General features: G+C 37.0%; 4 protein-coding genes and 3 non-coding genes across 8 annotated transcripts; 6 read left to right on the plus strand and 1 right to left on the minus strand.

Moving 5' to 3' along the window:
• Positions 1-5,029: 5,029 nt before the first annotated feature.
• On the plus strand, positions 5,030-7,264 carry LOC103422348 (large ribosomal subunit protein eL32z). The gene is made up of 4 exons (XM_008360398.4): positions 5,030-5,159; positions 5,287-5,389; positions 6,556-6,737; positions 6,841-7,264. The coding sequence occupies exons 2-4, from the start codon at positions 5,300-5,302 to the stop codon at positions 6,968-6,970; spliced, it is 402 nt and encodes a 133-aa protein (XP_008358620.1). The 5' UTR covers positions 5,030-5,159; positions 5,287-5,299; the 3' UTR covers positions 6,971-7,264.
• LOC114819374 (small nucleolar RNA U31b) lies at positions 5,475-5,560 on the plus strand. Its single transcript, XR_003766430.1, has one exon. It is a non-coding gene; the product is annotated as a small nucleolar RNA U31b (small nucleolar RNA).
• LOC114819355 (small nucleolar RNA Z195/SNORD33/SNORD32 family) lies at positions 5,960-6,037 on the plus strand. The gene has a single exon (XR_003766412.1). It is a non-coding gene; the product is annotated as a small nucleolar RNA Z195/SNORD33/SNORD32 family (small nucleolar RNA).
• LOC114819357 (small nucleolar RNA Z196/R39/R59 family) lies at positions 6,129-6,211 on the plus strand. Its single transcript, XR_003766414.2, has one exon. It is a non-coding gene; the product is annotated as a small nucleolar RNA Z196/R39/R59 family (small nucleolar RNA).
• An 8,309-nt stretch (positions 7,265-15,573) lies between the features above and the next one.
• LOC103429656 (membrane protein PM19L-like) lies at positions 15,574-16,684 on the plus strand. Its single transcript, XM_008367789.4, has 4 exons — positions 15,574-15,835; positions 15,936-16,155; positions 16,261-16,306; positions 16,418-16,684. Exons 1-4 carry the CDS (start codon positions 15,709-15,711, stop codon positions 16,502-16,504), a joined length of 480 nt encoding a protein of 159 aa, XP_008366011.3. The 5' UTR covers positions 15,574-15,708; the 3' UTR covers positions 16,505-16,684.
• Positions 16,685-17,428: 744 nt separating this feature from the next.
• Positions 17,429-20,720, minus strand: LOC103447964 (lisH domain-containing protein C1711.05-like). 2 transcript variants are annotated; one of them, XM_029110275.2, is made up of 4 exons: positions 20,218-20,720; positions 19,063-19,754; positions 18,868-18,966; positions 17,429-17,744 (listed from the first exon to the last, which is right to left on the minus strand). In XM_029110275.2, the coding sequence occupies exons 1-3, from the start codon at positions 20,309-20,311 to the stop codon at positions 18,874-18,876; spliced, it is 879 nt and encodes a 292-aa protein (XP_028966108.2). In that variant the 5' UTR covers positions 20,312-20,720; the 3' UTR covers positions 17,429-17,744; positions 18,868-18,873. The 2 variants fall into 2 exon arrangements, with proteins under 2 accessions (XP_028966108.2, XP_028966109.2); XM_029110276.2 differs by having other exon boundaries at positions 17,429-17,760; positions 20,218-20,525.
• Positions 20,721-22,797: 2,077 nt separating this feature from the next.
• LOC103412389 (SH3 domain-containing protein 3-like) lies at positions 22,798-26,757 on the plus strand. Its single transcript, XM_008350958.4, has 10 exons — positions 22,798-23,127; positions 23,877-23,999; positions 24,167-24,236; positions 24,405-24,550; positions 25,052-25,153; positions 25,233-25,430; positions 25,525-25,587; positions 25,675-25,764; positions 26,134-26,208; positions 26,385-26,757. Exons 1-10 carry the CDS (start codon positions 23,068-23,070, stop codon positions 26,502-26,504), a joined length of 1,047 nt encoding a protein of 348 aa, XP_008349180.3. The 5' UTR covers positions 22,798-23,067; the 3' UTR covers positions 26,505-26,757.
• Positions 26,758-27,946: the final 1,189 nt, after the last annotated feature.

Consider the following 27,946-nt stretch of genomic DNA (forward strand, 5'->3'; position numbering starts at 1 on the left):
CAATTTGTTTTGTCAAAACAATAAGTTGAGCAAATCATGGCTGCATGAGTTTTGAGTACACACGTTTGATGGTTTTAAAAGGAAACTTCCCTTAAAAGGATACGTATTTAGTAAAAGTTAACTTTCAATTTTCCCATGATGTCTCTTGACTCAAAGCCTAAAGAGACTCTTTAGTTCCAAGATGAACACAAAGAAAGCGATCGTGCACTTACTTGCAATCCAAGCATAAATTAATTAGGGTTTGATAGAGCCCCATTCGTTCTCCTAATCCTTCCCCTTTTGCTTGGACAGTTTCCTAATTTTTTTTGTATGATGAAACATTTATGTTCCGAATCTCGAATTCACGCAACAGACAACCTATGATGTGTTTAGGGTTCCCCAAATAGGTGACAAGGTGAAAACTTAAAATTGTCCATGTTCGAATGGGCACTGATGCAGAGCATGTGAATTTACTTGGTACGTATGTTTTGTGGGTGGTTCACGACTCCAGCCTTGTATGGAAAATGTTGCTTGTTGTTACACAAGTTTTGGTCGCTACGACACCAAAATTTCATGTGACCTTAATTTTGCCGTAGCCATCATCATGACCTACACTATTTGTATTTATCTTTCTCATCTATTTGTAATTCACAATCTTAAGATAACTTTTCTCGGATGATTTATTTGTTTGATCTTTTATTTTGGTCAATAGCGTTTACAAGAAGTATGTGACTCATTCGACAAAAAAAAAGCATGTGACTCTTCAATTTGTAATTCAACACTTGAAAACAAAAAAAATTATCTCTACTAATTAATAAAACACTCATTGTCAACTAAAATCATATGAAATTACCAGTTTAATCCTCTAATTAAAACATAACATGAATAATAAATATGGAGCAGAAATGTAATTTCAAAAAATCAAATTTTACTGTTTTTTTTTTCAAAGCCTTACCTACATGCAATCATAACATATCTCTAATTAAAAATAAAATAAAATAAAAAAAACTTCACACCCCCCACATTCTCTATCACTATATTCCTCTCTCATTCTATTTCAAAAACAAAAATAAAAAATTTTCTCACACACTTTATGTGTGACCATATGCTAGTATTGATTATAAAAAGTAACTGATCTCATTTTCATTTCACACTATCCCTTCATGTTGGACAAGGATCCTTTCCGAATCTTCTTTGTGGGGATCCAGAGATTAATCAATCGTGTCTGTTTATCGTATATCGTGTGACAGTTTTCTTTAAATACTATTCATATTCAATTTTAAATAAATTTTTTAAAATGATTTATAACCACACGATATACAATGAACGAACACGATTAATTGATCATCCGAATCCCTACAAAGAGCATCCGGAAAGGATCCTATTCCCTCTGTGTCTTCTTCGATTCGTAGCTTATCCATTTCAAAAAAGTAAGCATATTATAAACGTTATTACAGTACACAAGGTTGAGGCCCATACGCCATAAATAGCTATTTTAAATAACATTGGTTGGTATGTTCCCTCAAAGAAAACAAAGCACATCATTCCTAGGTTGCATTAGTAAGTGTATTATCTCGTATCATTTCTTTAATGTCACTTTGGTTGAAATAAAGATTAAAATAAGGATGATATTATCCACCTATCTATTTGTACTGCTCACACAATTCTTTCAATTTCTAGCCCTCAGATTAGCTATCCCAATTATGAAGATTTTTATTTTCGTATGAAACAGATCTGCTGGTTCAAATCATGGGTAACTTCTCCAATGATCATCCAGCTAAATACTAACCTGGAAACCTTGATCCCACTTAGTTGACTGACAATGATAAAGGCTTGCGAAACTAAGTAGGGTCTTTTGAATTGAATCTTAAGTAGTCTACCAGTGGTGCGAAGCATCGAATAAAACATAACATGAATAATAAATATGGGGCATAAATGTAATTTTACAAAACCAAATTTTACTGGCTTTTTTTTCAAAACATCACCCACATGTAATTATAACATATCTCTAATTAAAAATAAAATATAAAATAAAAACTTCATACCCCCACATTCTCTATCACTATCTTCCTCTCTCATTCTATTTCAAAAACAAAAATAAAATATTTTCTCACACTTTGTGTGTGACCATATGCTAGTATTGATTATAAAAAGTAACTGATCTCATTTTCATTTCACGCTCTCCCTTCGTGTCGGACAAGGATCCTTTCCGAATCCTCTTTGTGGGGATCCGGAGATTAATCAATCGTGTTCGTTTATCGTACATCGTGCAACCAGTTTTCTTTAAATACTATTTATATTCAATTTTAAATGAAAATTTAAAAATGATTTCTAACCGTACGATATACAATAAACAGACACGATTAATTGATCATCCGAATCCGAGAATCCGGAAAGGATCCTATTCCTTCTGTCTTCTTCGATTCGTAGCTTATCCATTTCAAAAAAGTAAGCATTTTATAAACGTTATTACGGTACACAAGGTGAAGCCCAGACGGCATAAATAGCTATTTTAAATAACATTGGTTGGTAGGTTCCCTCAAAGAAAACAAAGCACATTTTTCCTAGGTTGCATTAGTAATTGTATTGTATTATCTCATATCATTTCTTTAATGTCACTTTGGCTAAAATAAAGATTAAAATAAAGATGGTGTTATACACACATCTATTTGTAATGCTCACACAATTTTCTCAATTTCCGGCCCTCATATGAACTATCCCATTTATGAAGATTTTTATTTTCGTATGAAACAAATCTACTGGTTCAAATCACGGGCAACTTCTCCAGTGATCATCCAGCTAGAGCCTAACCTGGAAACCTCGATCCCACTTAGTTAACTGACAATGATAAAGGCTTGCGAAACTAAGTAGGGCCTTTTGAATTGAATCTTAAGTAGTATACCAGTGGTGCGAAGCGTCGAATAAAATAAAGAAAATCAAAAAACAAAAATTAATAAAAATGTGTGGGAGGTAAAAAAAAAAAGTGTAAATAGCACAACCTAAAACCAATAGTCATCTCTTATTTTCTTCGTCTCTCTCAAGTGGTGCCATGAAAAGGAACTGGATCTTCTCCGGACCCAAAGGAACTAAGCCGGAGATCAAATGATCCGTGCCATTAAAATTTGATCAAACGGCTACAATTATTAAAACTTTTAGAGGGCCCTATGTTTATAACTGTTGGATCAAATTTCAATGGCCTAGATCATTTGATCATTGAGCTCAATTCCTCTGGATCCGAAGGGAATCCGGTTCCCTTTCGATTCATGTCAAAAATTACTTCATGTACGCAAGTTGCAAAGTACTAAGTGTTGGGGGACAAAATATTTTTGTGTGCAGAAAAAAATACAAGACGGTAAGTGACATAATACAATTATTGAAATCTTTTATTTTAAAATTTTCAACTAATTATATTACTATTTAGCGTAATGAACCGTACTTCTAACATTCCGAAAAATCTCCCGTGTCGGGAGAATGGGTCCTATTCAAGTTTCAAGTGATGACCGACTGTTCTCAACTCCTTGTCGACACCTTCCTCGACATCGACGTACAAAGTTGGGTTGGGGCGCACACATGCGTGTGGGGTGAGGGAAGCTTTTGTCGCCTATTGCATCATCGCACGGCCACCGTGGCCTGATCCATCTCCCCCGTCACCCCCGCCAGTTCACACGTACTTCTTGCTTGGACGAGGGATATATTTTGCTTCTATGTACTTGGAAGCATCCATAACATAGGGCACTTAAAAGGAAAATACTCCATTCTCCATGTCAATTCGGTTCTCGTCTTTAGTCTTTCACACACTTTTATTTAACATTGCCCGTTAATTTCATTTAATTTATTAAATTTAATGATACATAAAAGACATGCATGTGAAAATTAAATTGGGTGTGAAAATCATCTGCTTATATGCTATAATGATGTGAATTTTCAGTTTCTAATTTTGAATTATAAATTTGAAAAAAAGAAAGTGGAAATAAAAAGATAAAATTGAAAACGAAATAGTATCAAACGGCGGTAAGATATTAAAATTAATTGTTGATATTCGCTATGTATAGACACAAAAGAGATAAAAAAAAAATGCAACTCCCCTTACAAGCATTCATTTTTCGGTATGCCAGAAACAAGTTTTTATACACAAGTGTGATTTTTTTTTAAAATATCCAACCACTTATGTTATGATACTTACGGTACTAGGTCGTGTTTCTGACACACTAAAAAATTTTTGCTTGTGAGACATTGATCTAAGAATTGGATTTGGCTGCTGCAAATTCAACAGCAGCTGCTGCTTACACTCATTCCCGTCCAGTTTTGATTTTTTTAATCAAAACTCGGACATGTGTCCAGTCGGAATTGCGTGGAAGTAGCAACTGCTATTGAATTCTTGAGGAGCGAAGTTAAATCCTTACAGACACAAACTCTCATAAGAGATGAAGCCCAAAATCATAAAAGCAAATAAATGACGGCCCATTGGGCCATACCAATTGTGTGTAGAACTGTGGCCTTACAAGCCCGTTCACTTTATTTAAAAAAAAAAAATTAAACAATTAATTAATTTTTATTGGAAAATCAATTAATTAAGAAAATATAAGGGCGTTATTAGCACAGATAGAAAATTATAAATATAAATCAAGCCCGTAATCCTCGTGTTAATTTGGCTACGGTCATGTTTATGTGAATAAATATATATTTACTTATAAGTTTTAAAATTCTCATTTAGAGCTTGTTTGGATGTGCTTTTAAAATGACTGAAAGTCTTTTTGGTGAAAATATTTTTTAAACCAATTCTTAGTAAAAATGCAAATAAATCATAAAAAATCATTTAAAGTGTTTCATGAAAGAGCACTTAAAAGTACTCTCAGCTAGTTTAAAAGTACTCTCAGCTATTTTAAAAGTATATTTAAACGAGCCCTTAGACAACACTTAAAAGTGTTTTGGAAACTTAAATCAATTTTTCAAAAAACGCTTTCAGTCATTTTGACATAGCAGAAGGCGCAGACCCAGTTTTCAAACCCAGATCATTTAACCAGGGTTATGTTAAACCCATTAGCCAAACAGACCAAATTTTAGTCCACCTCCCATATCACAAAACCCTAGCAACCCTAATAGCTTCCGCTCTTCGCTTATAAAACCAACGTCCCCAGTGTCAATCCGCAGCTCGGCAGCTCAGCAAAACCCTACACACTGTAAGCCTCTCTCTCCTCTCTCTCTCCCTCGCTCTCGTGTAGGGTTTCAGATCTGTTTTGTATATTTCTCATATGAATCGATTAGGGTTTAGCTAATACAATTTTAATCTGTTGTTTGGATTTGCAGGAGTTAAGTGAAAATGGCGGTGCCGTTGCTGAAGAAGTCGATCGTGAAGAAGCGGGTCAAGCACTTCAAGAGGCCCCAGAGCGACCGCAAGGCCTCCGTCAAGGTATAATACCAATATCTTTCGTCCCCATTTTTTAAAATTTTTTTTTTTTGAATTTTTGTTTTGTGTTAGTGTCGATTTTTGTGGAGAAAATGATGATACTGTTGTCGCCCCAGTCTTACTTGCATTTTACAATGGATGCAAGATGGTGATAGACATACTTATATCTGATTCCATTCTGTCATATATTTAATTGGGTAATTCATTTTTTGTATGGATTTATATAACCATTTGATTGGTTTTCAAAAATTTCATTCCAAACATATGGAACAATGGTTTTTCGCGGTGTCGAAGCGGTATAATGTTTACCATTTCGTTATTTGAACTTGGTTTTTGATGGATATGAGGATAGCTATTACCACCTGTCTTACTTGCATCTTAAGATGCAATTTGGTGAATTAGTGATCGACTATCTGATCTTTTAGAGCAATAAAAGTCTGGGTTTTTACCGTATGATTGGTTGATTTGTGGCTAAGATTTGGAAAATTTTTCGGTCTTTTTCACTCAGTTTTGTCTATTTCTTTTGAGTACTTGTTTGTTGAACAAAAGGGTTTTAATTTTTGGGGATATGCAACAAGAAGTGATGATTTGTACCCATCTATTCTGCAATTTGAATGATGAATACTTACATGCACTACCATCTGATCTACGTTGCGTTCCCACTTTTGTCTACCATTTCAGTAATTTATTTTGTTTGCTTAGGATTAATAACTTTTCAATTGTATCTTTTTGGAAGTAAATCTGCAATCTGTGATGCAAATGTTTAACGTTAATGATATTCTGTGATTAGTAAGTTAAAATCACCATCTTTCGACTGAGATTGCAGTTTGAACGATTAATTCCTTCTCATTTGTGATTTCTTGCTCCTGTTGTGTCTAATATGTGGTCGTCTGTGTGAATATGTATTGCTGTTGTATCTTTTTGAAGTTGTTTGCCCATGGTATCTGATGTCCAGATTTATTATCTGTGGCTGGACATTTCGTTTAACAGGGCGTACATAGAAGTTTACAGGTCTTTGCGACACAGTTAGCTTTGATTCTCAACAGCTTTCTGTTACTTTAACCCTGCAAACATTTACTTTGTGCTACATTGTTTATTAGTCGGCTATTTTTATTGCCGTGGTGTAAGTTACTGTGACTAATCATGTTCATCGACTTTTTATTTGACAGCCCAGCTGGAGAAGACCAAAGGGTATTGATTCTCGTGTTAGAAGGAAGTTCAAGGGATGTGTTCTCATGCCCAACATTGGTTATGGGTCAGACAAGAAGACCCGTCATTATCTTCCCAATCATTTCAAGAAGTTTGTTGTGCACAACGTCAAGGAGCTCGAACTGCTGATGATGCACAATAGGTATACTGAAGACCTTTGTTTTGTGCCTCTTTAGTTTCCGATTTTGTTTTCACATAACATTTCTAATTTGTATTGTTTTTTCTTTTCACCTCATCTTAATCAGGACCTACTGCGCCGAGATTGCACACAATGTGTCCACAAGGAAGAGGAAAGAAATTGTTGAGAGAGCCGCCCAGCTTGACGTTGTTGTTACGAACAAGTTGGCCAGGTTGCGCAGCCAGGAAGATGAATGAGGCTTGTATCTACATTTTGTAGTGAGCATCATTTTTTTTTGAAATTATAACGAGTTGTAATCCATACTTTGAACACACCGACCATTCGATTTTTTCTGGTAGAATGTTAGCGATTGAACATGGGCGGGAGTGTTCATTTGAAATTCAGCATCTTCGTAGTTCATCGGGCATCGAAGTTGAAGTCACTCGTTGCTGTACAAAGTACAAATAAACTTGCGATGGTCGCTGCTAAATTGACATGGACAATGTTGCTAAATTTTGAATGCAATGGCGATGACAATGAATGTTCCTTAATTTGGATGCGAGTTTTGCCCTGCACCCAAGTGTTTTTACACGCACATGTACTTATAAAATGGCAGAAAGCTTTTTTAAAGAAAATATTTTAAGTTTCAAACACCTTTCAAGTAGTTTTTAGGATTCACTTGCATTTTTATTAAGGATTGATATCAAAAATGTTTTCACCAAATTTTTTTCAGTTATTTTAAAAGTATTTTTAAACGAGCTTTTCATTATTACACAATATATATATATATATATACACACACATATATATGGTGGTTTCTTTATTGTAGTTCTTCCGATAAAGTTTGTAGATATTTGCAATTCTTGTAATATGAGTTTTCAGTTTACACAATTGAGTTCTTTTTGTACATGTGTCTGTAATTCTTTGATTCTTCGAGTCCTATCTTCTGTTAATAACTTGGGGAATCCCATATAGATTATGACCCGAATCAAATCAATTCTTTTTTGAATCTCTACACGTGCAATTCCCTTACATTCGAGGATATTTTCATATTATTTTGCACATAATTTTTTATACAATCTCGTATTTTTTGATCATGTAGATTCTTTGAATGATTTTTTGGTTGTGCAAACCAAAGAGAATGATGACCTTGGATTGCACCAAGTCTGAAACCAAGTGGATTTACCGAATTATACATTTGTCACAAATTGACAATAGTGTTTATATTTGGTTACAACTAATGTATATTTGATTTTTTTTTTCTGCCGTTCTTATAGGTATTTGTGTAAAATTTCTTAGTTATGCATGTGTAATGGCAACATAGAGGAGACGGAAAAATAACTTTTAAAACCCCAAATATTAGCAAATGACTAAAAAAACTACAATTCTTATGCTGCATTTGGTTTATGCTGCATTTTCTAAGCCTACATTACATAGAGGAGATGAAAAAATATCCGCTCCCATCGAACTGTTTCTCTCTCCTCTTTCCCCATCAAACCCTTTTGCCAAAATCTGCTCCTAGACGGGCTTGTTTGACTTGGAGGTGTTCAACAAGTCGTCCATCTTGCGGCGGAGGGCTATTAGTCTTCGGGTCTCGTCCTACGCCCAAGTCTCGGCTCACTTCTTCGGTGCCCTTACTTTGTGGCCTCATTGTTACTGTCACCCATATGTGGCCTCATTGTTACTGTCACCCATAAGCATTTGCTATGAGTGTAGCGACGGCGGCGCTTGGTGGAGATGAGTTTAGGATTGAGATTGAGACTAAGACTGGTAGAGGTCCTCGTTCAAGTCCACCACCTCCATCATCATGTCACGGCTACCTTCCTCCTTATAGAAGTTGATTGCTTGAGGCTTTGTACATGGTGGTGGGCGTGTTAGTGAAATATATAAAATTCAATTGCTTGAGGTTTTTACGACAAGTACATGGCGGCGGAGGTGTAAATGAAAATTTCGGGTTTGCTGAGAAAAGGGTGTTTGAGAGAGAGTGAGCCTGAGAGGGTGTATGTTCGATTTAGAGAGATGTAGGTTGGTAATGCTTCACATACCTTGTTGAAAGTAGGAAATGGGACGTGCAATCAACACTGTATTGATAATTAATCTAGACATAACCTAAAAATAATTCATCCCGTCTTTCTTTGGTTTCCTCCCCCGTCTCATTTCCCTAATTCTTATTAGCATGATCATAATAGTGTTTATGACCATCATCTAATCCTGGTCAAAGCATCGAACTTTCTGAAGTTTGCCATCATTTATTTTGCTCTCTCACCTCTCATTCATCAATTAGTTGAGCAAATTTTATAGTCTGTTTGGGGTTTTGACTGTTAGGCTTTTCTTTTTTTCATGAACCTAACTCACACTTATTTTCTCTACAAAACAGGATCATATTGTTGGTGTTTCTTTAAAAAAAGAAAATAGATTAACTTTTATTTTTTTTTGGATTTAAGAGCCATTTTCTTGTTTCCAATCAAATTTTCATCTTTGATAAGAACCATATGAATTTGTGATCGGGGTCTTACTTTCAGTACCAACTCGAACTCTCACAAAGAGTATGACTCGTCACAAACACATTCTTACAAGCGCTCTTTGTGACAGTTCGTTGTGTGAGTCCGAACTCTCACAAAAGGGTGAGATTCGTCATAAACAGTGAGTTTTGCACACTCTCATGTGAAAGTCCATTACAAGACTTTGGCAAAAGGATATTGAAGCCACGAAACGAGACCTCTTTGCGTAAAATTTGTGAAAAATGTCGATTGATCTGTAGGCGGGGATGTTAAGTGTCTCCAAACTCATCTTCAAAGAAACCGAAAAATCTTATTAACAAACAATGTTGTTCAAAAAAAGGCTAAACACTACGTCCATCAACTTACAATGTCTTGATCTTGTTTGGTTTGTTCTTCTTTCTATTGTCAGCCTTCACATTTCCAGCCAAAGCCACAGCAGCTACGATCCCAGCACACGCCGCCAACGCCACCACAGGCAAAGACCACTTTGTCCTCCACCATCCACTCGCCGCCTTCTTCTTTCCCACCAGCTCCTCACTCTTCTTTCTCTTCAGCTCCTCCATTGCCGTCTTCAACGCCAATGACTCGCTCATCTTCCACTCCATCTCTCTCTCCTGCGCTTCCATTTCCTCTTTCATTACTTGCAAATCAAGCAACCCAACCGTGCTCCTCTCTATCATCGAATCCAGCATCTCAATTTCCGCAAGCAGTTTAGAAACCCCCTTCTCGCTTTTATCGTCATCTCCTCTCCCAGGCATTACGTCGAACACCTTCTCTTCAACATCAGCTTCGAGTTCTTCCGACTTGTCGTCGTTGTCGAAGTCTGTGGCTTTCGTGTTATCGTTTTCGAGGACCAAATCGAGGTCTTTGGCTTCGATTTCAGGAGCTGCCTCGGTGTGGTGGTTCTCCGTCGCATGATGATCGGCGGGGTGGACGGTAGCGCGGCTCGCCATTGACAATCCCCTCTGCGAGAACTCAAACTTCAGCTATATAACCACTCTCAGAACGATGCCGTTTGGTTCTGAAAGCAAATATCAATTTTGCTATTTAATTCTCCTTTTTTCTTTGGCTCCTCCATTTTTTCTAATTTCTTTATGCGATCTTGTAACAATATTTCCCAAAAGTAGAGATTTATTAGGCAAAATTGTTTGTTTAGGCTATTATCGTGTTTGGAACAAAACAACAAGGAAAGACCCGGCCAAACCTGTTCCAAAAACTTTACACAAATAATTTTTTTTAAAATATATTTTTATTGAAAAAATTAACAAGGCAAAAGTCGTTAATTAAACTCCCGTGCTAATTGAGTCTCATTAGCAATTTGCGGTCAAAATCCAAAATTTTCTTAGCCTTTCGTCAAATGTTCACATGTGAGTCTCACGTGGAAATATTAAAGTCATTATTTCAAACCAAATTAAGAAACCTAAAACATTTGTGGAATATTTGGTACGTCTTAGGGTTCAACTGAACTTGGATTTGACGACAACGGGGAGGGTTGAACGAGGTTGGAGGGTGAAGCTAAGCCGTTGACTGAAAATCCATGTCATTGGCTGGGGGAAGAGGTGAAGGAGAAGTCGTGCCTAATTTCTTAAGCATGGCTGCTTTTGCTTTCTGTTGAAAACTTGATATTTCAGCCTCTATTTGCAGAATGACAGTCAAATTACAACAGCAGCAAAACCAAGCGCAATAGCGTTTCAAATAATCACATGTGAGTCAGACGTGGGAATATTAAAGTCATCTTTTCAAACCAAATTAAGAAACCTAAAACATTTGTGGCAATGATTCGGTACATCTTAGGGTTCAACTGAAATTGGATTTGACGAAAACTGAGAGGGTTGAACGTGGTTGGAGGGTGAAGCTAAGCCGTAGACTGAAAATCCATGTCAATGGTTGGGAGAAGAGGTGAAGGAGAAGTCGTGCCTCATTTCTTAAGCATGGCTGCTTTCCACTTTCTGATGAAACCTTGATATTTCAGCCTCTATGTGTAGAATGACAGTTGAATTACAACAGCAGCAAAACCAATGTTAGCATGACCGTGATTTGTGAGATGGGGTGGTCAATTTGGTGTAATTCATCAAACCCACCAAGCATTCAGAGAGTTTCGTAAGATTTTGGTGGAAATCGGAGCGTGAAATGGAGAGTGGAAGTGGAAACTGTATGGTTCTGAGGCTTTGGAAAATGGCGGGAACTCTTAGCATGACCGTTAATCGGTAACGATGTATAGAAAACCAACTTTGAAGTGGGACAGAGTCTGGGCGGGTGGTTTCCGGTTCACTAAGGGTGCGTTTGGTACGTGGGATGGGACGGAACAGAGTGGGACGGACGCGTTCCGTCCCATGTTTAGTGCGCTAAAATTATGTGGAACGCGCGTCCCACGGAACGAAAATGGGTTAGATTTTGGTTCCCCCTCCCCCCTGGAACGGGTTTTTCCATCCCGTGGGACACAAAATTATATTTTTTTTGGACAACAATACCCCTCTTATTTTTCATTAATTACATTGTCTACCTCCCTTTCTCTCCTGTAACCTCCCTCTCTTCTACCCTTGTTTCTCCCGTAGCCCTCCTCTTCCTCCACCACAAACCTAGTAACCCAACTGCTAACCCAATCCTAGCAAACCCATCCGACGACGACAACGTCACCATAGCAAACCCTCTTCTTCTCTGGCACCGTCTGGCGTCACGAACATGACTCGCATCTCGTCATCTTCGTCTGTGTAAGCGAGGTGGATCTGATCCGGAACACGACCCGATTCGAAGCTAAGGTCGTCATCTGAGGTGGCGAGCAGGTGGGCGGTGTCGGGGAGGGGGTTGTGGTCCTGGTCGAGGTGGTTGGGGTCGACCTTGGACTCGTTCCAGCGGAAAATCTGGAAAGAGTAGTTGAATCGAAGATTGACCAGAGGGAGGGAAATGGAGCCCGACCCAGATTTCCATGTGGGGGCGGAGGAAAGGAACTTGAATCCTATAAAATTGTCGTGGTGGGAGGAAGGGGGCGAGTAGATACCGAGCCAGTCGAGTCGGGAGGGCGAGTCGATGCCGGTGTTGGAAATGTGCCCTAAAACCAATCATATGATGATACTTTACGGACATTTCAAATGTTAAACTAATCTAGTTTAACATATAAAGGGCAAAGATTATTGTTTGAGCCGTCTCATATAAATGTTATATGCTTAAACGATAAAGTCCAAGGAATATGTGATTGGGAGAATGCAATCTAATGAAGTTAGATTAATGAGACCATTCTTTCGTAGACACATCCTAAATGTTCCTGATCATAGGATTACCAATTGGGCATTGACAGTCCGTTAAGATCAGTACGTACTGTGTCTTCTCTCAGGGAGAGTGACTAGTCTCGAGTCATTGGTGTGTGTGACATCAAGACAAGTACGTAGGTGCTCAATAAGAGAATGAGTTCACTGAACGTGATCAACGAAGAGTTCTTATATTCCATGTCACATGAGAACTCATGGTTGGGATAATGCAAAGTAGTCATTTGACCTGAGGCATCACAGTTGTCTTGTGGTTAAGTCCTTAATCTTTGATTATGTCTAATTCACCCCCTAGGGGTGTCACGGCATCGTTGGGGTTAAGCCACTTAGCTATGGAGACAAGTAAATGCACAACAAGGGATCTCTAACCTTCAAACAGTTGAGGGAGAATACTCTATGATATGATTTGGAATCTCTGGCCAGAGTATGAATGAGATTGGGGAATGCGTTCCAAATCACATTCAAGGAAATCATATAAGCAAACGATTCACATTGGATAGTAGACATGAGTAAATAAACTATCATACCAAACAATGTGGTCAAGAGTATTAGATTAGAGAAGGACCGTATTGCATTTGTAATCCCGAACTGAATAGGTTCTCTATCCTCTTCTGATTAGCTTGGGTAACCATGACATGCTGCTAGGCGTCAACCATGGTTTGTGGAAGCCCTATACGTGTTTAACCACTAAAGGGAGAATTGAAAATTGTTTCAATTCACAATCGATGTAAAATGGTTTTAATCGCCCACTGCCTCGCTAAAAGGAACCTAATGGATCGCACACCATAAAAGGTGGAGATTGAAGATTAAATGGAAATGAGTAAGAATGATTAAATGGTTTAATCATTTATTTATGGCAAGGATTAATTAATATGTTAATTAATCAAACGAATAAGTTCGTTAAAGACTTCGGGATAGTTTTGGACCTTAAGGCCCAATGGGCTTCGAACGTCAAGCCCATTAACTTAAGTTGTATGACAATTTAATGAATAAAGGAATTAAGGCCCAAAAGCCCAAAACTCCCTAAATGGCCGGCCATATGTGTATGAATTAGGGTTTTGGTTGTTTAGGTCACTTAAAGAAGTGACTATATAAATGACTTTATAGCCAAATATTCATTAATGTGATTAAGGGTTTATTTTGGGTGAAAATGGGTGAGAATTGTCTCTCCATTTTCTCTCTAAAGAAGCTAACACATTGGAGGGTACATCTAGCAATACTACTACTCCAAGGTCACTCATTTCTTCTACAATCAAACCTTGGTGAAGAGACTTAGAGGTTCCCTATTTTGGGAACTTGGAGAAACCTATTCTTCCATCCAAATTCATGGATCTAAGAAGCAAGGAATGAAGGCCCCTATCTCTTTGGGTGATTAGCCTTTGCTTATGCAAAGAGTAATCTACAAAGGTATTAATTTCAACTCACTTTGTTTTGAGTTGATTATTGGTTCACCAATCTACTAGGCTTTGAATTTCATGGGTAATGTTTTGTTTTTGAATGCATACAAGCATGATTCCGCCTTTAATTTGTTAATTGCATGCCATATGATGTTATTCAAATGAACATGTTTTTCAAAATAAATCCTTCAGCCGGACCATTGGATTAGGACGGAGTCGCCCGATTTGGAGAGGGAGGTTGGGGAGAGAGAGAGTGAAACAATTTGGTGGGTCGGAGGGAAGAAGGTGGATGTTGCACGGAGGATGATGACGATGCTGCAGGGAAGACGATGACGACGCTGCAGGGAGGACAATGACGAAGCTACAAAAATTGATTGAAATGAATTTTGGGATTTTTCTGTGTTTGATTTGAAGAGAAAGAAATTGTTTGGGGGTCTAATTTGTCATTTTTTTTCTTCTTGTAATTGTTTGGGGGTCTGATTGGTTGCTGAGAAAACGAAGGAAAATGACGACGCTGCAGAAATTGTACAAACAAGGCTAAGTTAGTCATTTAACACAAAATCCGAACCGTTCCGTCCTATGCATACCAAACATAACATGAACCTCCATTTCGTTCCGTTCTGTCATGTCCCGTCCCGTATGCGTACCAAATGGTACCTAAAAGGCCCAAACGCAATGTCTTGTACGTGTCGAGAGTTTATTGCCCTTGACATTTGACTTCCACACACGCTTTTTTATTTCCATGCACGAGAAATTTTTTATTGTGATAGAAACACAGATGGTATACATCACGTGTTTTTATGTAAGTGATGAGAAATTTTATTTTTTAAGTTATTAACTTTTTAGCATATATATCTCATCATTTGTATAGTGACACGTGGTGTACCACCTCGTGTGCCGGTCACACTGAAAAATCTCTCCCCATCCAAGCTCATCGGCTTCTTAATTGAATAAATTAAACAAGAATTGCAGAAGGAGAAAAATAATGCGGAAATGACTTTTTATAAGTTTTATAGTTAAAGAACACTTAAATAGGTGATTGCACCTGACAAATAAATGAGATATATTTTTTTTTCTAATTTGATTCTTGAAGTTTTACTAACTTTAGAGTTCGTTTGGAAGTGTTTTTAAAATAGCTGAAAGGGCGTTTGGTGAAAACGTTTTTACAACAATTCCTTGGTAAAAATACAAATAAATCCTAAAAAATACTTGAAGTGCTTCGTGCAAGAAGTATTATTTATGTATTTTTTGCATAAAGCACTTCAAGCGCTTTTGTAACCCACAAACATTTTTTTTTTTAAAAAACGTTTTTAGTCATTTTAAATGGAATTTCCAAATGAGACCTTAACCATTGTGAGGGAGGTTACACTTTTATTGTTGTTATGGGTCAGGTCATTTGTCCAGGATAATGTACTTACTCCTTTACACTCAAATTTGAATCACCTTATAATTTAGAGCATTTTAACGATCGCTTATATTAAAATAAATAACAATAGTATTATGTGTCCGTCTGGATAAGAATATTACTTTTTTGATCTCTTAGGAACAGTTAATGGCACAAAGCCTAGACGAAGAAGAATGTACCCTTTAAAAAAATACCTAAAAATGTGAGCCAAGTAAGAATCTGGGCATTTCTTGCTTGGTTTGCCTTGATCATCAAGCATCTACCTCCTTTACAACCCCACACATTTAGCCCTTTGGAACCAACAGCCTTAGCAAGAAAAGAACCAAAACCTTCTTCCTCCCTTATATATGATATGATCATCTCTGTGTAACACATGCAATAACAAGTACAACCCTTTCTGCATCCAACAGCTTTTGATCTTACAAAAAAATGGCCTACCAGCAGTTAAAACCCGTTGCCGGACTGCTTTTGGCTCTCAATTTCTGCATGTATGTCATCGTTTTGGGCATTGGAGGCTGGGCAATGAACCGAGCAATCGACCACGGTTTTGTTATTGGTAAACGCTCTTAACCGCTTGAGCCCTCTCTCTTCCTTGTTTACACTTTACGTAGTATGAATTCTTCTCTGTATACTAATGCTGAGTGAGACTCTTGTAGGTCCTAGTTTTGATCTCCCGGCACATTTTTCGCCAATATATTTCCCCATGGGGAACGCTGCTACAGGGTTCTTTGTGACATTCGCTCTGCTCGCTGGAGTTGTTGGCGTAGCTTCAGCTATTTCCGGTATCAACCATCTCCGATCTTGGACCTATGAGAGCTTGCCGTCTGCAGCCACAGCTGGCACCATTGCCTGGACCCTCACCGTACTTGCCATGGGGTACTTATAAGTCATTACCATCCATAATAACAGATGCATAGTTGCATACAATTGTTTGAACTATTTTTGCTCTATATTAACCAGCTGTTAACCTAATTCGTGCAGCTTCGGTTGCAAGGAGATCGAGCTTCGGATCAGAAATTCCCGATTGGTAAGATGAAAATTATGTTGTGACGAAATAGTTATCGAACCAGCCCTAAAATACTCATTCAATTGCTTCCAGAAATCTTCTTATATTGAAACATACTCCACTTTCTTGCAGAGAACAATGGAGGCCTTCTTGATCATCCTTTCGGCGACGCAGCTTCTGTATTTAGCAGTCATTCATACCGTTGTATCGAGGAGATGAACTTAAGAGAGTTGCGCGACTTTTGTGTTTGTGTGCTGCGTCTGAATTTGTTAATTTATTTATTTTTCATACCTTTTTCTTCACACTTTGAATAAATCTGGCCATGGTTATGGTGTCTGTCAACAGTGTGATATAATTGGATTGGATTGGATTGAATACATAAATATTTTTCAATACTCATTTTATGAATTACGTTCTTAAAGCTAGAATGTTTTTAGTGCGACATTTAGCACCGTCACCTGGTGTTACTAACTATCCATTGTCATGGGTAAACATAAGATTTTTACACTCTGACCAAAATAAGATATGTAAACCGGTATTAATGCATTTAAGTGTCGTCAAACCAAGCTTTTTGTCAAAAAATGTAAATTTTTATTTTCGTGAAATATTTTAAGAAAATTTGAAAAAATAACCAAAATTTGGACCTTACATAGAATTATAACCACCGTTTCAAGTTTATGATAATTATAATCAAATTTTAATATAAAAGTACTAATATACTTTTAAAATGAAAATTAAGAGATAAGAAAGAATTTAAAATGGAACCGCAGAAATATACTTCATCTCCAACTCCATTATTGAATAACGGTACTGTGCAAATCCAACAACAATTTCACAAAAAAAAAAAATAATGAACAATAAACAATTTTTGCTAAAACCTGCATTCGTCAAGCGTTGGATAAATCTCCAAAATTAAAATGACGATGATACAATTCCAGTACGTAACCCTCTTTTCATCTTAAGGCTTTTGAAAGCGATTTTACGGTTTATTAAGCAATAAATATATATTTAGTAAAACTTTCAAAACGGTTTAAATACGAATTTGTAAAGCCGACTAAAAACCATGAGTAATCAAATCAAACACTTCCACCGTTCGAACAATATTCTAATCTAATATAAATTACGGAGAGCGGGACTCTTAACTTGGCTACAACAATCAAGTGAAGAATGATATTGAAAATGTTGCAAAAAAGAAGTAAAAATTAACACGAAAGAAAGGTTGTGAAAGCAGAGATATACAGCTGCCTACCATTCCTGACACTATCACCACCACAGATCTTAATTTGGTTTTATCTAATCCGGTTCTTACCCATTATTCTTCAGGGAAAAAAAAAGTGTAAGTTCTAATATCGAAATATCATAAAAATCTCGGAACAATTTTCACTTCCACAAGTTTCATGAGTCCGCTGAAACCCTTCATGCTCTTTTGTTGGTTACAAAACAGCTTCATCTGTTGTTTCTGCATCACGAGAAACCTTGAAAAAATCAACCATCATTCAGTTTGAAAGGTATTACAAACTCGAACGGTAACATCACTCAAGTCTATATAAAATTGTTATGCAGGAAGGCGATGCATATATCTCAATGCTGGCATAGAGTTGAGCAATAATATAAAGCTTAGCACCGTTCTCAGACTACGAGAAAATTTAAGCAGGTTCAGATCAAATCAGAAAATACCTAACACTTGAAAAAATCACATTCAGATAGCACGCTTATTAGACGAGCTGAAACAGAAATGCCTAATGGATTCTCCTTTAGGTGGTTGAGCTAGCAGCTAGCTAAACGAACAAAATATGAGACCCTGTTCTTTTAATCTCTAGCACAATCTCTATCTACCTTTACAATCGATGTACACTTGTAATTCAGGGGAGATCAACAAAAAAAACTTCCGCAGAACCTTAGCACAAAAGAGGTCTTCTAACTCTAGCATAAGGGACTGTTGACATCAAGATATGAGTCCTTGAACATTTGTAATTCCTGCTTTTATCTAATTTCTTCTCTGTGAGGACAGCTTAAAGTCTGAAAGTACTGCTTAAAGTCCCTCTTGGGAAGAAGCCTCAACAATTTCTTCTCTCTTCTTATCTTTTAAACAATGGATTGTTACTCGCTGCTTTACTACTCACACTTGTATAGTGTGACAATCCTACTCGATTAGTAACTAAATTTCCTACTAAAATCCGTAAGATAACACATTTAAACATAATTTTCCATCCACTATTTACATTCCATTGGCAACATGATAAACATTAAACCCTTCATGTGAGAAAATCGTAAACGAGGTCTTTCATGACAAACCAATCTTGACAATTCCAGTCCTTGGCTACCATTTTTCACTAGCAGTGCAATCCACATTCTATAAAAGCATAAATCAGACACCTAGAGACCACGGTCAATGAAGATCCACACTTTAATTTTCTGAAACATAATAAATAATGACCACTTAAACAATTATGGCATCCCTGTTACATCCTAAACACATCTCAATGCCCCACTGACCCAGTCTGCACTATAGCATTGACAAAAACTATATATAGAGAGAAAAGGCAAGACATGTTATTTGAACTTGATAGCAAAATCCCAACCTGAACTTATCTATTGGAGCCTGTTATAGCATCCAGAATTCCACAGCAGCTAAGCCAACATGTTTTTTGCGCCACGGGTGGAGCCGGAGCTAACAGAGGCTGCATAAATTCCAGCAAAGAAATTGAATTTGATTATCAAAATATAAAAAGATCTAACATCAAACTTTCAATGAAGAAAAAAATGCGGCGCAATACCTGCTTTTCAGAATATTCTGGAACATCAGGATCTTTGATGGGTTCAGCATCATTACTAACTTGGGCCAGAGAAGTACCTAATGATGGCAATACTTTGCTCTCATTTTCTTTAGACGCAGATTCCACCACACTTGAAGATGCCTTGGCAGTATCGTCCAGAAATGGCGATGCTTTATCCTCAATTTTCTTTGATACAGGATCCCCAGTAGGCAACGTTTTCTCTGCACCATTATCCAACCCTGCTTTTACTACATCATTGGAGATCGGTGCAATTTCAACTGGCGTCCTTTTTGAGAGGTGCACAGAAACCTCATGCGTAACAGAATCAAAAGAAGGGGCAATCTCTGTAGTAGCTGAACTTGTAGTCTTCCCAGCTGGTGCATCTTCAGTAGTCTTCCCAGCTGATGTAGAATCGACTGACTTAACCAAATCATTATGAGGTTTTTCCTCCGAAACTGAAGTATGGATATCCTCCTTTCGCCTTCTATCAACAGCTCGAGATTCTTCATCTGAACTACTACTGCTAGAGCTTCTATCGTCCCCGTTAGATGATCCCTTTGCAGACTTAGCATCCTCAATAATCACATTTTTGCCTGTTGAATTGTCTCTCAATTCCCTCTCAATTTCAACTCTCTGAACTGCCTCGGCATCGCCAGGCACTCCCTTATCTTGGGAGTTCACATCATTATTTCCTATCATAGTTCAATTCAATCACAAGAGTTTCAGTCAAAATCATGCAAAGCTAAGACCTCAATAAACACCCATTAAGCCAATTCGAAGCCAAAAAGTGTCAAACATTCAAATTTCAAAACTGTCATTAGAGAGGGGGATAAAGTACGAACTCAGAGATTCACTAACTAACATGCAACCACAATTTGTTCACCAGAATTAAGCTAAACTCAACACATCGGCAAATACCCACCAACCCAAATGGGGGAAATGAAACAAAATCAAAACTTCAAAATTGGGTAACTTGATTCATATTACAAAAATCCCAACCAACCCAAAGCAAAAAAGGGAAACTGGTAAATACCCAATTACCCAAATCGATAAAATAACAAGAAAAATTAATGAAAAGGGTTCGGAAACAATCGAGTGAGAGATGGGTAAGTGAGGGATTGATGAATTGAATAATCAAATAAACAAAGAAAGCACCTTGAGAAGGAGGAGGAGGATTGGATGTGCCGTTGTGGGTTTGCTGCTCCTTCTTTTTCTTGGCAGCTTTTCGCTTCTTGGCACCTGATGGCATGATTGCACACTCTCTCTCTGTCTCCTTTTGGGGATTGTACAGCAGCAATGGGGTCTCTCTATCTCTCTCTCTCTCCTCTCGCTCGGAGAGACAGATCTTCGTATTATTCGATCGAAATCAAAAACCCCGACACTCTTCTCCTTCTCTCTCACTCTCTCTCTCTCTCTCTCTCTTAAAGGTGATTATGTGGGACTCTCGGGGACTCTGTTTTGTGGAGAATAACTGCGCGTGTTTCAAAAATACAATAAAATTTAAAACTTGAAATGGTAAGAACTAAAAAATATTAATGAAAAATGTTTGAAAATTTTGAGTTTTAACAATAAAGATAAAATAAAAGGTCAAATGAATAGTATCAGAATTGACTTTTTAATGTAAAAATATGATTTTTCGTTAAAATAAACAGTACTATAAGTTTTTCGTTAAAGTTTCTTAAGAAATAAGGACTGGTAATGGTGAGAGAGATATGAGGATGCTTTTGGGATTTCACTCTCTGGTTGTGTGTGAAGATTCTGTGTGGTCTGGTTGGGCTAATTTATTTATTTGGGTACAAAAAATTGCAGATTTATATCTGAGTCAGTTGAGAAAAACTTACTTACAATCCAAATGTCATTGTGCCAGTATTTTTGAACGAATAACGTGCTGTTATAAACAAAAATTAAAACCTATAGCGAAACAGAATTGATTTGAGACGCGGTCACAGTTAGGTTTCGGGTGTAAATAAGTTCCTATAGATTCTAGAGCGTAAGGGGCTAATTTTAGTGCTAAGTGTCATTTTGTGAATGGTGGGATCTCTTGATGTGGATTTGTGAATGTTTGAATTTTGGAACGTTTATGAGGAGTGGGAATAAATACAAGGGTTGGGCCCTAGGGATTAAGAGAGTGGGTCAATTTTTTGGGGATGTGGCTTAAAATAATGGGATGCATGTCTGTGGTAGGCAATTCCTGTATGGTTTTTTTTTTTTGGATCCAAGTGCCAGCATGGTTCAGTTTTTGCAGAGTGTATTTGCTCGCCACCTTTAATTGATGATGATTTTAAGTGCGGTTAGTAAAAATACATCATTAATAAGATGATAAATATTATCATCGCTTGAGGAGGTAAATAAAAACGATGTATTATGAGACTACGATTTATTTTTCATGGGTTTTGGATTATTTTTTGTGGACATAATAATATGAATCCGGGGTGCATGTGATTCTCTGTGAATCTGTGACTGCAATAATTATTTAATGGTTGGAGGAAAAGTTGGGCTTCAATATGATGTGATTTGGGAAATTTCGATATTGTGCACAGAATTGAAGAGCTACTTGAATCTGTACAAATTATGAAATAAATCAATTTGTCAAGTTGGATTAGAGGAATAAATTTGAAATTTTTTTTGAAGGAAATTTGAAAATTATTTAATACTAAACAATTAGGCTTCACTGACACACACCCGATCCTAAAATCAAGGCGTACCGTGAGGGCGTGGTCAGGGCTCAAAGCAAACAATATCATGCTACGGTAGTGGAGCGGGCCCGAGAAATGATCCGTCCCAGGGCGGGATGTGACAGCACAATTTGAATTGGTAGTTGCTAGTGTTTGAGAACAATAAAATAAAAAATTCTAGATTCTACCATCGCATATTATATTGTGACAAATAGTAAGAAATTAAAAAGCACCATATTTTTTGGAAAATGGCACATACGATATTTTATTTTTATTTTTATGAAATAGTACGATATTCATCAAATTGTGATATTCTTTAAAAGTATTATATTTAATTACAAAATTCACAAAATGAAACAAAAAGTGAATAAATAGACTTTTTTTTTTTTTTTTAATTCGAGAGGGAGTTTACACTCAATTCGAATTTGAAAAAGTGGAGATTAGAATATTTTGCTCTTTCTTATTAAACAATAGGTTGTGAAGTTTCATATTATAACTTCGTTGAACATATACAAGAAATTATTAGTGTAAGTATCATATCATCATATAAAGTGATTAACTAGATATGAACGAAATAACTAGATATTATTGCAATATATTTTATATCAATTTGTTAAGAAATGTTGCAAACTCCAATCCCCCACTGACAAATAAAGGAGATAGAAGCAAATGATTGATGCTAGAGAGACCATTTACTTAAATCATATTTTGTAAACCGCATGTGATGTAAAGGTCGATGGTTGGATTTCCTCTTTAAATCACGAAAATAATAAACCAATCATCAATCTTCACATCACGCGGTCTACAAAATATGGTATAGCAAGATAATCTTCCTAATATTTTTCCAAAAGAAACCATCCTCACAAATCATTGAGTTATTTGATACTGTAAGAATATAAAAGTAAAAAAATCTCACATCGGTTGTATTTTAAAGATCTATAAAAAATTTCCAACAAAACAAACAAAAATGTTTCATGGGTCATATCTCAAAGAATTAGGTGGACTATTTAGGCCCATGATCAAGATCTTTCAATCAACTCCATCCTACGGTCATGAGCCTAAGTAAAGAATACACTTCACCACCACACACAAACATTTCCCAGAAAACAGAGCAGCTCTTTCCAGCGCTGTACAGTTCCCAACCCAACCCAGTATATTCAAAAGACTAGTTCGATTTCAGAGTTTGAGATCCATCAACCTTCAAATCCAAAATCCAACTCACTTCACCAACAATCCATCGTCGTTTTGAGCTCGATCTCAATCCTCTGCTCTTCAAGGATACAGAGCCCGAAGGAGAAGAAGAAGAAGAAGAAGAAGAAGAAGAAGAAGAATGGATGCTATAAGAAAGCAAGCAAGTAAGCTCCGAGAGCAGGTCGCCAAGCAGCAGCAGGTGATTTACGAACAGCCCATTTATTTGTTTTGAGTATAATCTTCTTGTTCTTGTTATTTTTGAAGTAAAGTTTTAAGCTTGCTAATTGACTGTTTGGTTACTGAGAAAATGTGGCGGTGGATTCGTGGTTTGTGTTTGTGTTGGTTTACTAAATTATGAACGGGGATGTAAATTTGAAGCGATTTCAGTGGTGCCCGGTTCGTTATTCGATCGAAATTTTTACTATTGTTGATCTTCTTGAGAGAGGAATGGTGCTAGTTAATTGAATTAAGCAAATTCTGTTCATTTCGATTTGAATCCGGAACACCTGAATCTCAAAATTTGTAATTTTGTTCCTTTTCTGCAATCTGTATTAGATCAATGGAGAAAATGTAGTATGAATTTATGCTGTATTTATATCGAATTTCTTGGTGAAGATCGAATTCATTGTTTCTTAAATGGACCCAATTTTGGTAATTATCTATATACTTTTGTTGACAAATTCAGTAGTGGAGGATGAGTTTTGGTAGCACACTTTATGCAATATATAGCGTGTTTGATGATAGTGGAGATAAGTGTAGAAAATACCACCCTCGGATTGCTAACTTAAATGATTTAAGTTCATATAGCGTGCCATTATGGTTCTTCCGCGACTCCGTTCTTGCTATTTACCTACTTTTTTTGGCTTGTTAGAAATATTCACCCATCAATTAGTTGCTATTGTTTCTGTCCATCAAATTAATGTTATAGTTTTGTTTTTGAATCTTCAGGCTGTGATAAAGCAGTTCGGTGGGACTGGTTATGAAAGCTCAGATGTGATGGTAATAGATGAGGTTGAGATGCAGAGGCATCAGCAGCTAGAGAAACTGTACAGGTCCACTCGCGCAGGAAAGGTACATGTGACCAAGAACCATTTTGAAATTATACATTAACTTGAAACGATCTATTCTTTCTATCTTCATTAAAAAAAGAAGCAAAGCATTCCTGTCGTGCTTTTCTAAGATGTTTAATATCTTTGAGGTTGGTGCTGGAAACTAATTTGCACATTGTTTATTCTCAGGATTTTCAGAAAGAAGTTGTTAAAGCAGCAGAAGCGTTCACAGCCATAGGTTATAAGCATATTGAAGCAGGTAGAAATTTGTTATTCGTTTTCAGTGACATTGGATGATCTATGGGGCAATGTGTATTGGAGTTAATAACCTAGTCTATGAAATTAGTTTCAGAACTTTACTTGGTAAATGGAACACATATGCCTTTGTAGTTGCACTTATTACTTGTAATCTTTTTGTGGTAGCCAGGAACCAAGTTGTCCGAGGATTGTAGCAGATATGGTGCAGAAAACCCCAGTGACAAGATTTTAGCTAAGGGTGCATCTATATATGGTGATGCTCGTAAGCATGTAGAAAAGGAACAAGAAGATTTGAATAAGCTGTTATCTTCGCAGGTTGACTTCTGAATATAATTTTATTTATGGTGTGCTTATGACTTCATCATTGGGTAGTTTCTACTATTTGTTGTAATTCGTCAACGATTCTTAGAGAAATTAGTTACATTGTTGGATGCAGGATTCATCCGTACACAGACACGCTCACACATACATCATTTTATATAACTTTTTGGATGACAGAAGTCTTCTGTATTTCTGACGATTATTTCTCAACCATGGTTGCGTTTTAGTCATCATTGAAGTATTGTAGCCATTTTTGTGCTGTGCTGCAGGACGTGAATTCTATCACTAATATTTTTTATAGAGTACGTGTTTGTGGATTAGAATTATAGTTATACTTACCCTTGAAGCTTTTGAGTAGCTTGCAACTTTAGATGGACTTGTAATACCATTACATTTGTATAAGTCCACTTCGTTTTTGAAGATTGTAATAATAATAATAAGAGTATTCATGAGTTAAGATGGAGCATGTAACTTATCCTTCACTGTTTTTTATAGATTTTAGATCCGTTAAGAGCAATGATAGCTGGTGCACCTTTGGAAGATGCTCGTCATCTTGCTCAACGTTATAGTCGAATGAGACAGGAAGCAGAGACACAGGTAAAATACATTCCTATCTTATCATGTTTGATAATATTTGCCTTTTGCCAACATATTAGTGACCTTAAGAAAACAACAGGCGGTAGAAGTGTCCAGAAGACAAGCACGAGTAAGAGAACTTCCAAATCCTGATAATGTTGCAAAGCTGCAGGCAGCGGAAGCAAAGATGAAAGAATTGAAAGCAAACATGGCAGTTCTGGGTATAGAAGCTTCAGCTGCATTGGCTGCTGTGGAAGCACAGCAGCAAAGACTAACTTTCCAGAGGCTTGTTGCACTGGTAAGAATGCACATGATTTTCCGAGTATTAGTTTTTATGTTGAAGATTATAGTGATTCTTCAGTTATACACGTATTAACCTTAGCACTGTTAAGGTTGAAGGAGAAAAGAATTATCATCTGAGAGTGGCTGCCATACTTGGTGAGGTTGAAGCGGAGGTCAGTTCCACTTACGATTGTCTTTAAAAGGAAAGCATTTCCGATTTAACTATATGAACTGATGTCATGGCCTGGATTTTGTGGCAGTTGGTCTCAGAGAAACAACGGAAAGAGTCTGCTCCTCCTGTGATTCCACAAGAGAACGGCTCAGAGAAAACAATGTACTTCTTGGCTGAAGTATGTTACTTTTCTTATCCTGGATGCTGTATTTCTGATTGCTCAATCAAACTTAAAGTATTAAAAGAAACTTTATTTACCCTTTATACAAAGATTAACACGAGAATATAAGATAGGCTGCACAATGCAGGGGTCATATAGTTGCAGAGAAAGTTAACAATATAGGTTGTATAGAAAGAAGGGAGAGAGGAATTAACAGATAAGATACTAAAAGATGAAATAAGTGTTCTTCGTTTTTCTATTCCTTAGGACCGTGGGCCTTCGATATCCAGTTTCGTGCCTGTTTCACCCACTCTTGAACTGGCTCTATGACATATCATATTTAAAGTACGTCTAAGAATCTGAACTTCTATGTTTTTACTCTTTCAGGCAACACATTCTTTCAGTGCTGCATCGGAGAAGGAACTAAGCTTGTCAGTTGGTGACTATGTTGTTGTGCGAAAGGTAATCTCCTCGAGACCAGCCTTTATTGTTCGTCAACCATAAACGAAAACTAGGCCATGATTTGTTGGGATGCTCTGGATGAAACTTGCCAAATCTTAGGTTTTTTTTTTCTTTCCTTTTTTGAATTAACGTGCCTAATATTCTCTTGTTTGCTGATCTGGAAACTTTTTATCCAGGTGAGTCCATCAGGATGGTCGGAAGGAGAGTGCAAGGGAAAAGGAGGATGGTTTCCGACAGCCTACGTGGAGAAACGCCAGCGGATTCCATCCAGCGATCTCGGGGGTGAAGATTACTGAGCCCTCCCCAACACCTGGTAGTTAGTTTCCTCTTTACGACTCTCATCATGTAAAAAATAACAAAAGATTGTCTGGTCATGATGTTTGGTTTTCTCGTGCGCTCGTTTGGCGTTGTCCCATGATGTAGTCGGGACATGCGTGTGCATGTTGTTTCTTACAAATTTTCCAGACAATGCATTTTCGTGAATGCTACATGATTATGTAATTTGATGATTCGCGTTGTTTGTAAAAAAATGGTCAGCAGTTTAACAAATTTCAACTGATACTGCCAAAAAGGGGACAAATTATCTATTCTATTCTATTAAGAGAAGAGGGCTCGTTAACTTTTTGCCCCATTTTCTTTCAATTTTGCCCTCACTTTTGAATACATAATGTTGACATGAGGAGGGCAAAATAGTAATTTTGTATCTTTTGAATTTTTCTTCTTTTTTCCTATTTTGCCCTCACTTTTGATGTAAAGGGCAAAATAGTAATTTTGTATCGAAATATTTATATAAGATAAAAAATATGCACTTATTAAGAAAAATTGTCCCATCATCATTTTTTCACACACGTAAGTGAAATCATGATGTTTTTTGGATAGTTTGAATGACCTGAAACGGTTGCGCTTGAGAAGAACGTAAGAGGAGGTGGGTGGTTAAGGATGCTTTAATTTTGTACCTTTTGACAAAATGATAATCATATCCATATTTTTCTTATTTTACCCTCATTTTTTAAGAACATGACAATCATATACCTATTTTGTTCATACACACACAAGATGTGTGCTCTCTGCTAGTAGCCAATTAAAACAAGAAAGACTTGAGCAATCTTTATCTTCCTTCTCACATTGAACTTGTGTGAAGTGCCACAAAAGATGCACAAGCACCATCGCCGATCTTCATGAGAAATTCGTGGCTTCCCTTCGCGGCCGCCACGCCATTCTTCACCACTGCAATTGCGTCGGTGTTTTTTTATGGTGGTAAGACGATGAGCAACGACAATGGTTACTCGTTGCTTCTGCCCTCCCGGTAACTGCACCCCTCGGTTCCCTGACAGAGGTGTCATATAGCCTTGAGGCAATGAAGAGGTGAAACCGTGTGCATGGTCACCAAATGGTCACCAAAGCCTGCAATTGTCTGAAGACTCCAACTTACATGCAAGACTTGGGAGATTTTTTTGGTGTCCACGGAATACGAGATTGTATACTACGTGTCATTATACAAATAATGTGACACTTGAAAAATAAAAATTTCTTTCATTTATATAATAACATATGATGTTACAATTCGTGTCTTGAGCTAAAAACTTCTCAAAATAAAGTGCAAAATAAATAAATAATAAAATAATTATTAATATTTTATTTATAATAAATGTACACTCTAAATTTTCTATATTTAAAAAAAAAAAATTTAATGAAACAGCCAACCGACGAGAACGGATGAGATCAATCTACCCCACGC

Source organism: Malus domestica, chromosome 10, assembly GCF_042453785.1.
Source record: "Malus domestica chromosome 10, GDT2T_hap1".
Taxonomy (NCBI): Eukaryota; Viridiplantae; Streptophyta; class Magnoliopsida; order Rosales; family Rosaceae; genus Malus; species Malus domestica.